The sequence below is a fragment of the Balaenoptera borealis genome, assembly GCF_965194805.1.
Source record: "Balaenoptera borealis genome assembly, chromosome: 12".
NCBI lineage: Eukaryota > Metazoa > Chordata > Mammalia > Artiodactyla > Balaenopteridae > Balaenoptera > Balaenoptera borealis.
Window position 1 is genome coordinate 74469643 of NC_138869.1, and position 13054 is coordinate 74482696.

At 49.6% G+C, this 13054-nt stretch overlaps 2 protein-coding genes and 1 pseudogene across 8 annotated transcripts in view; 2 read left to right on the plus strand and 1 right to left on the minus strand.

Moving 5' to 3' along the window:
* Positions 1-13054, plus strand: part of LOC309608268 (large ribosomal subunit protein eL42 pseudogene) — a 217967-nt pseudogene that overhangs the window by 132630 nt on the left and 72283 nt on the right. The window lies entirely within an intron of this gene.
* Positions 1-13054, plus strand: part of DAAM2 (dishevelled associated activator of morphogenesis 2) — a 114247-nt gene that overhangs the window by 94602 nt on the left and 6591 nt on the right. For 5 of the 6 annotated variants that reach the window (XR_014232764.1, XM_082347807.1, XM_082347808.1 and 2 more), the window contains exons 16-22: positions 2202-2228; positions 3258-3364; positions 4568-4652; positions 8115-8221; positions 8355-8443; positions 12559-12727; positions 12905-13012. Coding sequence is in view for 5 of the 6 variants with exons in the window: in XM_082347807.1 (XP_082203933.1) it covers positions 2202-2228; positions 3258-3364; positions 4568-4652; positions 8115-8221; positions 8355-8443; positions 12559-12727; positions 12905-13012 (692 nt within the window). In the remaining variant the exon portion in view is untranslated. The remainder of the gene's footprint in view (positions 1-2201; positions 2229-3257; positions 3365-4567; positions 4653-8114; positions 8222-8354; positions 8444-12558; positions 12728-12904; positions 13013-13054) is intronic. The other variant, XM_082347811.1, reaches the window with a different exon arrangement.
* Positions 11028-13054, minus strand: part of MOCS1 (molybdenum cofactor synthesis 1) — a 44782-nt gene continuing 42755 nt past the window's right edge. Inside the window, exon 18 of the transcript XR_014232767.1 lies at positions 11028-12503. The gene's annotated coding sequence lies outside the window, so the exon portion shown is untranslated. The remainder of the gene's footprint in view (positions 12504-13054) is intronic.

A 13054-nucleotide genomic window follows, 5' to 3' on the forward strand; every position in this document is an offset into this window, starting at 1 on the left:
GTTAGGGGGGTGCAGTGCATAGGGGGAAACATCCCATTGTATTAGTTCGTATTTGCACATCAAGTGGTGAAATAATACGTTGTCCATTTCTCTCTTTGGTCTTGGAGCACTGAAGGTGGAGTAGCAGGGCCAGGCCACTGTTGACCTTGCTCTTTTGCTGGCCCTGGGACCTAGGAACTACACCTACAAGGCATTATAACCTTTCCACCACTTCTTCTGCTATACTTCCATCTCCCAACACTCCCAGGAGTCGAGCAGAGGGTGGTAATGTTTCAAGGAAGGTGAAGCTGCTTCAGGTCACACTGCGGGGCTGAGGCTGGGGCTGGCCAAGAGAGGCCCTGGCTTTGCTCTGCAGACACTGTGTACAGAGGCTGACCAGCAAGCCTACTCTTCCCGAGGCAGGACAGGGGCTGGGCTTGGTGTCAGGACGCGGGCGCTCCTGAGGCAGTACCTGCTGGGATGGCCAAAAATGCCGATTCTCTGACCTCACCCTCCCGTGAATGTGAGGGCCTGGGAATCTGCATTGCAGAGCTGGGGGCCTTCCTCTGAGGTCCAACCTGGGCATTAGCAGCCTAGAGGCCTCGGAGCGTTTGCTTTGTCTCTGGCCCGCCTCCCAGGAGTTGTTTCCTCTCCAGGCTGTGCTGTCTTCTTCCATGTTTTCTCCACTGACTTCAGGTTCCAGCCCTGAGGACTTTCCCCAGGTGCCTGTGAGTGGGGTCTGGGCCCTCTTGGCTCCTGGGCAGAGGCAGCATGTCGTGGCTGGTCTCCCCACTGCTTTCTGCCAAGGCCAGAGCTGTGGATGACCCTTCCTGAGGGCGGGCAGGACCGAGAGCACGTGTGACTGCTCCCGGGGGACTAGCCAAAGGGGTGCGGGGGGGGTGCGGGGCTCTGGCCCTGCCTTAGGGGTCTAGGAAAACCGGATGGTTGTTTGTTTAACTTAAATGTAGGTGCCCTAGGCCTCTGATTTTCTGCCCCTAATTCCAGGAAGCACTTTTAGCCCTGTGCCCGTGTCCAGCTGGCATGGTACAGGCGGCAGCTGTGGCCCGGCTGGGGCAGGAAGAAGTTCTTTGGAGCATTTGCTGCTCCTGTGATCAGTGCTTCCGAGCCAGGGATGGAGGGAGTGTGTGCCGGGCGGATAGCAGACCTGGGCGAGCACACGCCTCCCCCTATTTTGGGAGTCTTCCTCCGGGCCAGGGTTCCAGCCTGGCCCACCCAGTCTCCAGGGCCCTGAGGTAGGGCTACGGTGGAGGCCGGGGGGAAAGAGGAACTCCGGGGTTTAGGACAGGCTGGGCCTGGGGCCTCCCAGTTTGGGGAGTGGAGGAGAGTGAAGACGGACAGTGCCCTGCTCTGCCTCCCCTCGTCTCTCTGAGCCTGCTCAGTCCAGCACCCTGTTTCAGGGCTGGGCTCAACTGCACTACTGTCACTCTGCAGGTCGCCCGGACTCTGGGGTGTTGAATTCACAGCAGCAAGGCTGGAGACCCAGAGGCTGTGCTGCCCTGGTCGCCTCCTCTTTCTGTCTTGGGGTCCGGGGTGCGTGGGACAAGGACGGTCCTATGAGCGTGGTCTTCCCTCTGTGCCCTCTGCGTGTCCTGAGTTAGTGACTTCAACCTCACCCGGGTCAGGAAGGGAGGACCAGGGGTGGGCTCTGCCCCCTCTGCTCCCTTGGAGATCAAAAGACAGACAAGGGGCAAAGCATAAGGGGCAAAGTTCAGGGACGCCTGCTTTCCTCTGTCTCAGTGAATGCAACTTTCACGTGCTTTCAGCTCAAGTTCGGTTGTGGTTGTGTCTCCTCCCCTATTTTGAAAGATGAAGTCATGCAGGGGTGCAGGAATGCCCTCTGCCCTCTGGGCAGATTCCCAGCAGAGGAGCAGGAAGAACTGCAGCCAAGGCCTGGGGTGGGGCAACTCGGGGGCCTGGTCCGACTGGGGAGTGGTGGTCCCCCTGGGCGCAGGGCACTCAGGAGAGGCTGCCTGTCCTCCGCTTGGTCTGGCTTCTCTGTGAGTGCATGTCTGCTAGAAGCAGCTCCTGTTCGGTGCTACTTGCAGGTCTCCATCTCCAACCACGGGGGTCTCACTGGGATGGGGCAGACAGTAGATGCTGAGGGGTCCCCATGTCTTTCCTACTGTTCTTCGGTCCCCAAACCTCTTGGCTAACGTTGTGCATGTTTAATTCTCTATTGGCTGTGGCTGCTACCTGCCTAGGAGCTGATAACTAATCCTTGCCAGCAGGTGAGTCACTCCTGGGGCTCTGGACACTCCAACTTTTAACCACTGTGCTGGGCTGCTGCCCTGTACTGGGCCCAAAAGAGAGGGCTTGTCAGTTCTACCTTCTTCCTTTTTACCCATCTTAACAGGGTGGCGTCAGGGAGTGTCCCCAAAGAAAAAGCAGAAATGTAGGGAAGGGAGCTAATGCAAGCAGACCCCTGCCAGCAGTGGAGGTGAATGTCTACTGGGGTGAGGAGAAAGCTTCTAGGTCTCTTGTCTTACCCACTAGGCCCAAGGCAAGGCCGTCCTGTAAGACTGCACAGGCTGGGCACTGCACAATTCCAGGGGCACAATTCACAAAGACAGTGATGTGAGTGGCAGCCCCTGGAGTCGTCCAACCTGGAGCATGTGCTTGGAAGGACCTCCCAAAGGAAGAAACAGTCTCCTGCCTATCTCACCAGGGGCCAAGAGAAGGCCAGGCGATCTACGATTTCTTGGGAATTGCCCGCTGAAACTCCAGAGGAGAGAACTTTGCAGGGAGTTGTGCCTCAGTTTCCCCACCTCTGAACTTGTGGATGCCCTCTACCCTGGGCACACTGGGCTGTGCCTGAAGTCCCCAGGGAGGGGTCCAGGAACTGTGACCTTACGGGGACTTGGAACCAGCTTCTCGTCATAAGATTGGGGAGGCTCTCTGGGTGGGCTGAGGGGGTAGGGGTTGATTGTCTGGGACACAGTGTAGATCACACTACACAACCACAGGGGTCAGTCACTCCCCGTCTAGTTTGCCCACAGAAGGGCAGTCTCTGATAAAGGGGCTTCTCATTGCCCCTGACCCATTCTAGCCCGGGGTAAAGCCCCAGAGCCTCCTATTGGAGTCAGATATTAACCACCCTCCTCTCTCTCTCCTGTCTTTTTCTTTCCCTCTCTTTCTTCCACTCACACCAGGAGCGTTCCCTGGTTGGCACGGGGCTGGCTCCTGGGGTGGGGGGTAGGCAGGAAGAGGACTGGGGAAAACACACACTTTACCCTTTCTACTTGGCTTGTCGGTTGCAGAAAGAGTTGGGCTCCACGGAGGATATCTACCTGGCCTCGCGCAAGGTCAAAGAGCTGTCAGTCATTGACGGCCGGAGGGCGCAGAACTGCATCATCCTTCTCTCCAAGTAGGTGCTCGTCCTGCCTCTACGGCCCCTGCTCCACAGTAGGTTGCAGGTGGGAGGGACTGGGTCCCCAGGAAGCAGAGGCCTGAGCTGGGGCTAGAGAGAAATATAATGGAGGTGAGTGCCTGGGGGAGAGAGGTGCCTGGCAGAGGAATGGGGTGATAGCAGTCTCTGGCCTCCCCCCCATCTCCTGGCTGTCCCCTGGGGCGGCAGGGGGCCCCTGATCTCGAACCCTCTCCCGGGAGCCCGTGTTGAGCGGCAGTGCGGGGCTCTGCAGACAGGAAACTGCCCCATCACGAGGCCCCTGACCAGCCTGGTCAGCGTCTGGCAGCGGAGTTGCTCTAAGCCCATGGAGGGCCCCGCTCGGCTCAGGCCACACAGCAGCATGATCTCAGCCCCCAAGCATTTCCCGCGGCTGCAGAACAAACAGGGCAGTATCTGCACTAACAGCATAGCTTCTGTGCGGGGCCTCCCGCTGGAGCCGGGGTCAGAGGTCACCGCCTCCCATACTATTCTTAGCACTGCCCCAGCTGCCCCGGGCCGTCCATTCCCGCTTTCCTCCCCACAAGGTCCTAAGCCTCAGTTTCTCCCCCTTAATACTTCCCCAGGGCCTCCCAATGGGTGTGCATCTGGAGGGGCTGTGTGTGTGTGTGTGTGTGTGTGTGTGTGTGTGTGTGTGTGTGTGTGTGTGTGCACGTGTGTGTAGGGGGCTGCTTCTCCCTCTCCCAGACAGCAAGACGTGTTGGAACAGCTGTGCGGGACCCGAGGCGCTGTCGGAAGACTGAGACCTGTTCTGTCTTGAAGGAAACAGGAAACTGCCCCCTTAGTGACCTGCCCATATTCCCATCCTCCCGTGGAGATGCCGTGGGCATTTTTGGCATGAGGAGAAGGATCAGAACCTCTTCGCCCTGTCTCAGTCTACACTGAAGATGGCCCTTTTCCTTCCAAATGTCCCTCTCCATTAGGATGGAGACTCAAGCAAGAAACCAGAGACTCACGTCTCTAGAGACTAAAATATCTCAGGATTGAGTTATAGAGTGAACCATGTGAGTTTAGTCTGAGAAGGCTTTGCAGAGGAGGGAGTGCTATCAAATGTAAGCGAGAGAGAGAGAAGGCCCGGGCTCTGGCTTCTGAAGGAGAAGGTCTGGGGTCTGTCCTGAGCAGAGGGGCCAGGCCAGGCTGCTCAAGGTGGGGTTTTTGCCTTAGGTTGAAGCTGTCTAACGAGGAGATCCGGCAGGCCATCTTGAAGATGGACGAGCAGGAAGACCTCGCTAAGGACATGCTGGAGCAGGTGAGGCCCCTGAAACTAGGGGGCAGCCGGACCCCCTCCCGACAGCCCCCAGGGAGGCCGAGTCTCTTAGGTCAAGGAGAAATCGGGCTGGAGGCTGGAGGAGTGAGGGAGAGGTTTACAGAAACTTCCCTGGGCCAACCTTTCTGAGGGGAGACCAGAAAAGGCTGCATCTTTTCAGGGGATTGAGGCCCCCAGAAAGGAGATATGAGGAGTGACCCCCCCCCCACCATGGGCCTCAGGGCAAAGGCAGTGACCCATTACCATATCTCCCCCAAATCTCTTCCACATCAGTCTGTTGTGTCCTTCAAGAGAAACCCAGAAAACACCAAGCAAAACCACCATCAATTGGACATTAAAATTAAGAACTCTGTTGATCAAAAGGCACTATTACTAGAGTGAAAAGGCAAGCCAAGCTTTAGGAGACCTTTGCTTTATGTATAGATCACAAGGATCTCATATTCGGAACAAAGAACTTTACAAATCAGTGAGAAAATGGCAAACAACTTAAAAATGAGCAAAAGACTTGAATAGGTACTTCATGAAAGAGAATTTCCAAATGGTTCAACACTATCAGTCATCAGAGAAATACGGTAAAAGATGTTCAGTACTGTTAGTCATCAGAGAAATATGGTAAATCACAGTGAGGTTGCACCATCCACCCACCTAAATAGCTAAAATTGAAAAGGCCAACAATGCTAGGTGTTGGCAAGGATGTGAAGCAACTGGAACTCTCATTGGGTAGAACCATTTTGGAAAACGATTTGGCAGTACACATACCTATCTTAGTGCCCAACAATCCCACTGGGCACAAACACTGACTATAGGAATATTTATAACAATTTTATTTATAAAACCCCCAAACTGTGAACAACTCAGCTGCCCATCAGTAGGAAAGTGAATAGACTGTGGTATATCCCACTGGGCACAAACACTGACTATAGGAATATTTATAACAATTTTATTTATAAAACCCCCAAACTGTGAACAACTCAGCTGCCCATCAGTAGGAAAGTGACTAGACTGTGGTATATCCCACTGGGCACAAACACTGACTATAGGAATATTTATAACAATTTTATTTATAAAACCCCCAAACTGTGAACAACTCAGCTGCCCATCAGTAGGAAAGTGAATAGACTGTGGTATATCCCACTGGGCACAAACACTGACTATAGGAATATTTATAACAATTTTATTTATAAAACCCCCAAACTGTGAACAACTCAGCTGCCCATCAGTAGGAAAGTGACTAGACTGTGGTATATCCCACTGGGCACAAACACTGACTATAGGAATATTTATAACAATTTTATTTATAAAACCCCCAAACTGTGAACAACTCAGCTGCCCATCAGTAGGAAAGTGACTAGACTGTGGTATATCCCACTGGGCACAAACACTGACTATAGGAATATTTATAACAATTTTATTTATAAAACCCCCAAACTGTGAACAACTCAGCTGCCCATCAGTAGGAAAGTGACTAGACTGTGGTATATCCCACTGGGCACAAACACTGACTATAGGAATATTTATAACAATTTTATTTATAAAACCCCCAAACTGTGAACAACTCAGCTGCCCATCAGTAGGAAAGTGACTAGACTGTGGTATATCCCACTGGGCACAAACACTGACTATAGGAATATTTATAACAATTTTATTTATAAAACCCCCAAACTGTGAACAACTCAGCTGCCCATCAGTAGGAAAGTGACTAGACTGTGGTATATCCCACTGGGCACAAACACTGACTATAGGAATATTTATAACAATTTTATTTATAAAACCCCCAAACTGTGAACAACTCAGCTGCCCATCAGTAGGAAAGTGACTAGACTGTGGTATATCCCACTGGGCACAAACACTGACTATAGGAATATTTATAACAATTTTATTTATAAAACCCCCAAACTGTGAACAACTCAGCTGCCCATCAGTAGGAAAGTGACTAGACTGTGGTATATCCCACTGGGCACAAACACTGACTATAGGAATATTTATAACAATTTTATTTATAAAACCCCCAAACTGTGAACAACTCAGCTGCCCATCAGTAGGAAAGTGACTAGACTGTGGTATATCCCACTGGGCACAAACACTGACTATAGGAATATTTATAACAATTTTATTTATAAAACCCCCAAACTGTGAACAACTCAGCTGCCCATCAGTAGGAAAGTGACTAGACTGTGGTATATCCCACTGGGCACAAACACTGACTATAGGAATATTTATAACAATTTTATTTATAAAACCCCCAAACTGTGAACAACTCAGCTGCCCATCAGTAGGAAAGTGACTAGACTGTGGTATATCCCACTGGGCACAAACACTGACTATAGGAATATTTATAACAATTTTATTTATAAAACCCCCAAACTGTGAACAACTCAGCTGCCCATCAGTAGGAAAGTGACTAGACTGTGGTATATCCCACTGGGCACAAACACTGACTATAGGAATATTTATAACAATTTTATTTATAAAACCCCCAAACTGTGAACAACTCAGCTGCCCATCAGTAGGAAAGTGACTAGACTGTGGTATATCCCACTGGGCACAAACACTGACTATAGGAATATTTATAACAATTTTATTTATAAAACCCCCAAACTGTGAACAACTCAGCTGCCCATCAGTAGGAAAGTGACTAGACTGTGGTATATCCCACTGGGCACAAACACTGACTATAGGAATATTTATAACAATTTTATTTATAAAACCCCCAAACTGTGAACAACTCAGCTGCCCATCAGTAGGAAAGTGACTAGACTGTGGTATATCCCTACAATAGAATAGTGCTCAGCAACGAATGAAAAATGGATGGCCAATACCTACACGGAGGAGCCTCAGATATTCCGTTGAGTGAAAGAAGCCAGACCCCAGGGAGAACACACAGCATGAGTCCATTTGTACGAAGTTCAAGAACAGCCAAATTTTATCTAAGGTGATAGAGTTCAGTTGAGAGGCTACACTGGGGGACGGGGGTGGCTGGGCTTACTGAAGTAGCTAGCACAAGGGAACTTTCTGCGGGGATGGAAATCTTCTTCTTTTACTCTGGATGGTGGTTCAGTGGGTGGGTAGTTTTGTCAAAATTCATTGAATTGCACATTTAAAATGGATGCATTTTATTTTATATAAATTATACCTTAATAAAGTTGGTTTAAAAAGAAAAAAATCATTGAGCTGTACACTTAAGAACAGTACACTTTACTGTAAGTAAGTTATATCTCAATTTTAAAAAGTAAAAAAAAATAAAAAGAAGTCTAGAGCTGGGTGTCCTGTGTCTCCTTGGGTGGGGCAGGTGAAACATAAACCACCCCCATGATGATGCACCTCTCTTTTATGGGGGGCCCTCCCCATCTTGAGCCTGGTCAGTGTGTGGGCTTCCATGGGCTGCCCACCCCCCATGTCAGTTTCTCACCTGTTTCCTGTCTGACCTTCGCCTGCTCTTTGCAGCTCCTCAAGTTCATCCCGGAGAAGAGTGACATTGACCTCCTGGAGGAGCACAAGCATGAGATAGAGCGGATGGCCCGTGCGGACCGCTTCCTCTATGAGATGAGCAGGTCGGGGGCAGCAGGCGCGGCCAGGAGGGGGCGGCGGTGGGCGGGCCAAGGAGGGGGCTGGAGCTGCTCTGGGGCTGGTGGCGGGGTGGGGGGAGGGGGCCCTGCCTCACGATGCAGCCCTCCCTGTCCACAGGATCGACCATTACCAGCAGCGGCTGCAGGCCCTCTTCTTCAAAAAGAAGTTCCAGGAGCGGCTGGCTGAGGCCAAGCCCAAAGTGGAAGGTATGGCTGAGGGCTGGGGAGGAGACCTGGGGGTGGGAGGCAATGGACAGGCACAGAGGAAACCTCCTTCCTTATTCTTGGTTCCCCCCAGAAAACCAAAGTCAAGGACAAGATGTAAATCTATGATTTTTGCAGACGTGTGCACTTGTGCATATGGGCACACGTGCCGGCCATGCACCCCATTCCCTGTGCCTCAGCATGCAGGCTCCCCAAGGCGGGGGGATCCGTTGACATCTGCCCCAGCCTGGAACAGAAATGCTGAAAAAATGATGATGGCAGTAAGCACCTAGAACACTTCTTGGCACAGATTGTTCTGCTTGAGAGGTCCTAGGTGCAGAGAAGACCTCTGGACACGTTATTTTAAGAGTGAGCTACTAAGAAAGTAGGAAATTGGGCAACGGGATCCCCAGAGGTATCTGATTTGCTGGGGTGGAGAACCCCTCCCACCCTTTTTCAGGTGAGAACTTGGTAATTAAACGAGAACCACATGCCAAGTACTGTGTGAAACACTCCACGTGGATGGTCTCATTTGGTCCTCACAACGCTATGGGGGCCATTCTCTCATCTCTAAGATGAGGCTATGTTAGTGGCCCAAGGCTGTGTTACTGGTAGGTGGTGAAGCCAGGATAGGAACGCGGATGTCGTTCTTCAGAATCCATCCCTTCCCTCTTGTCCTGTAGTACTTCCCAGAGGGCATGTCCCTGGAACTGCCTGGGGATGGCAGAGGACGGAGGCACAGGGAGCTGGGGGGAAAGGCAGGTGGTCAGGAGGGTGGGCAGCCATGAGGACCCCAGAGGGAAGAAGCAGGAGAGGCTGTGAGGCTGATCTCCGGTGAAAACAGGATCAGCAGATTGGAATGAGAGAGCCAGTGTCCAGGATGCTGGGGGTCAGGCTGGGGGCAGAGCAGAGCATGGGCCCCCTCTGCTGGACACCAAGCTGCCTGCACTCCCTGGGAGGCCCAGGCCAGAGAATGGTCCTTCCTGGAGTTTGATGAGCTGCTTCAGGAGGATTCCCGGGGTAAGGTGGAGCATGGCAGGGTTAGAGGCAGACGTTTTCTGTAATCTGGACGGACGGACACACACACACACACACACACGTACACATGTGCATGCATGCAATAAGGGGTCCACAGGCTGTGTTGTCATAGATAACGGGTCTGAGGGCGAAGGAAAGGGTTCAGCAGTGACTCTGCAGGTCTGAAGGCACCTCCTTCCCTGGTGATGGGTGAGCCCTTATTTTCACACAGCCTTCTTTGTCCTGCTGCTGACTGCCTTCGGGGCGTCAGGCACAGATAAAGGGGTTCAGCCCAAGGCATGTGTTCAACTATTTGTGTATCTTGGGTCAGTGGAGCAAATGTGAGCAATCGCCTGTCATTTGGATCTGTGGAACCAGAGCAGTTTAGCCACCAGGTAGATTTATTCTCAGATAATTTCCTGCTCCTAGGAGCTCACTCCTAAACTCTCCCTAAGAGGTTGTCAGTGTACGCTCAGGAAAGAGCTTCCCTTTAATATCGAGCTAAGCAGAGTGAGACGGGTTTGGGATGGCAGAGCCTGCTGAGGAAAGTAACAGTCACTCTGCTATAGCCATGGCTACTGTTCTAGAATGGTTTGGAGGTCTCTTCTGTCCCAGACTTGGGAGGAGGTGGCTGAAGTGGTATTTGACAGAATCAGGTCAGGGGGCTTGACTGGGGGCAGAGAGGTGAGGATGGTGCAGGAGTTGGGGTCCACGCTTCTCCCTCCAGTTCTCCCAGGAAATATTCCTGGAAGAGCTAAGATGTGGCCTGTCCCAGCTGGTTGGTGAGCTGTTGACCCCTGTCCCCAGCATCCCTCCATCCCCAGGCAGGGCCTCTGGGTCAATTTGCCAAAAGCCAATTCATCAAATCTGACAAATTTACCAATTCTTCTATGAATATATTCATGAACATATTCTTGAATATATTCTTATGCATATGTTCATTGCTGAATATGCCAAATTTACCAATGCTCATTATGAACACATGCACTGAGTGTAGTCAAGATGAATATGGCTTCACATGTAAACATTCTTATGAATATATTATTCTTAGGACTATATCTAAAATGTCTGCATTGCGTATGGGAGTTTTCCCATTTACACTGATTCCCTTTGAACTCTTGTCAGTTTCTGTTTTGCCAACATTTTAGCATTTTTAGGATTCCTCTGCAGATTTTTCAAATAGCAGCGTATCAACCTTAGAAAAACTATCCCAACCAATATGCGTTGCCGGAAACTCTGAAGTAGTTTACTTCAAAACAAAACAAACAAAAAAAAACTTATTGAAATATGCACATAGAAAAGTACACAAATCCTAAGAGTCCTAATTGATGAATCATCCAAAAGTGAATGCACCTGTGTGATAGCACGCAGGTCAAGAAATGGAATGTTTCCAGTCCCCCAGAGCCCTTCTTCATGTCCCCCTCTCAAACATTACTTCCTCCAAATCCTCTGAAGGTTTGTCTATCTTGAACTCTCTATAAATGGAATAACATAGTACAAATAATTTTATGCTGGTCTTTTGTTCAGCATTATGTTGTAAGTTATCCCTATTATTACAGGGAGCAGTAGATTATTTATTTTCAGTGCTGCGTTTTATTCCATTTTATGAATATACCATAATTTACTTAAGCAATCTAGATGGAATTTTTTAAAAACACAAACTAGAAACCATTCAATTATTCATCAAGAGTATTGCCACTGTTAGGTCACAGAATAGGCAGATGTTTGAGTTTAGAAGCCACTGACCAACCTTACCTCTTACTCATTTTTGTACAGCTTTTTTTTTAAGTTACTTTAACTGCTTTTGAACAGTTTTGCAAACTTTTAGTCAAATGGTTCACATTTAATCTTCATAGCAACATCTTAAGGAATGTTCAATTTGGCAGAAGCCAAAGATCATAATACAATGGTTTGATCTTCTCACCACCACATTTAATAATCCAAAATCATATTCTATAAGTAAGTGGCAGCCAAATTTTCAGTGTAGGATTGTATCCTAATTCTGCACATCCACCATTAAATACAGAATAACTGAGGAAGGGCCAGAGCACCCACATCAGAATGAAATACTGAAGTTTTGGCTACTGTTAGCCTTAGTTTGTATTTCCAAGAAAGGTATCATTTAAGGAATTGGAGGGAAATTTTTAAATGCCTAAAGGTTGGAAAATTCTTTTAAATGATATTCAGTAGGCTGTCTAGTAACCTATTTAATCAAATCTAAGACACCATCAACTGCAAAGCACACCATTATCTTATAAAACAAAAATATGAAAATATTGCAATTGATGATGTTATAATTTGACAGGGATTTTTTTCTTTCCAAAAAAATCAACAAAATTCAGCACTTCAAAAGAGGCAGAAACAGTCCCATAGTATGTAAAATGCTGAAATTAAAAATTTTAATCACTAGGTTTAGAAAAGTAAAAGTATTATATTCTTTTTTTTTTTTTTTATAAATTATTTTATTTATTTTTGGCTGCGTGGGTCTTCGTTGCTGTGTGCGGGCTTTCTCTAGTTGCGGCGAGCGAGGGCTTCTCACTGCAGTGGCTTCTCTTGTTGCGGAACATGGGCTCTAGGCACATAGGCTCCAGTAGTTGCGGCACACAGGCTCAGTAGGTGTGGCTCACGGGCTCTAGAGCGCAGGCTCAGTCATTTCGGTGCATGGGCTTAGTTGCTCTGCAGCATGTGGGATCTTCCCGGACCAGGGCTTGAACCCGTGTCCCCTGTATTGGCAGGCGGATTCTTAACCACTGAGCCACCAGGGAAGCCCAAAGTATTATATTCTTGCATATATCCACAGAAAGAATATGTTAAGAGTCTTTAACTATATGCAAGGAAAGATACATTCTCCAATATAGTCTTCGGAAGAGTTGGCACATTTTGAGTTTGAGAAAGGGTTATTTGGTGAATTGGCTTTTTGCGAGTTTGCTTCCCCTGGAGGCGGGCAGATGTGGAGAAGATCGTCTGCTGGGCGGTGGGCATAGCCTCTGCCCCTCTGAAGCTGATACTTAACGGCGCCTTTTCTGGACTTTGTGGTGGCATCATCCTAGGGTTCAAGGGCCTGGTGTATGTGGGGCTCTCACCTGTCCCTCCTCCCCCAGCCATCCTGCTGGCTTCCCGGGAGCTGATCCGCAGCAAGCGTCTAGCGCAGATGCTAGAGGTCGTCCTGGCCATCGGCAACTTCATGAACAAAGGGCAGCGTGGGAGTGCCTACGGGTTCCGGGTGGCCAGCCTCAACAAGATTGCCGACACCAAGTCCAGCATCGACAGGTGGGGACCTGCCGGCTTCTGGAGCCCCCGTCTCGCCCCACCCTGGCCTCTCCCCTCCTCCCCGTTACTCTCCCAAAATATGTCACAACTTTCCCCTAACACCTCATCCTAGTTTCCGCCGGACCCTCGTTCCCAATTCCCTTGGCCCCGTACCCCTGACCCGACTTTCACCCACAGAAACATCTCTCTGCTACATTATCTGATCATGATCCTGGAGAAGCATTTCCCTGACATCCTGAACATGCCCTCCGAGCTGCAGCATCTTCCAGAAGCCGCCAAAGTCAAGTAAGGGGTCCTCTTGAGGCTTCCTTCTCCCTGTGATCCCGC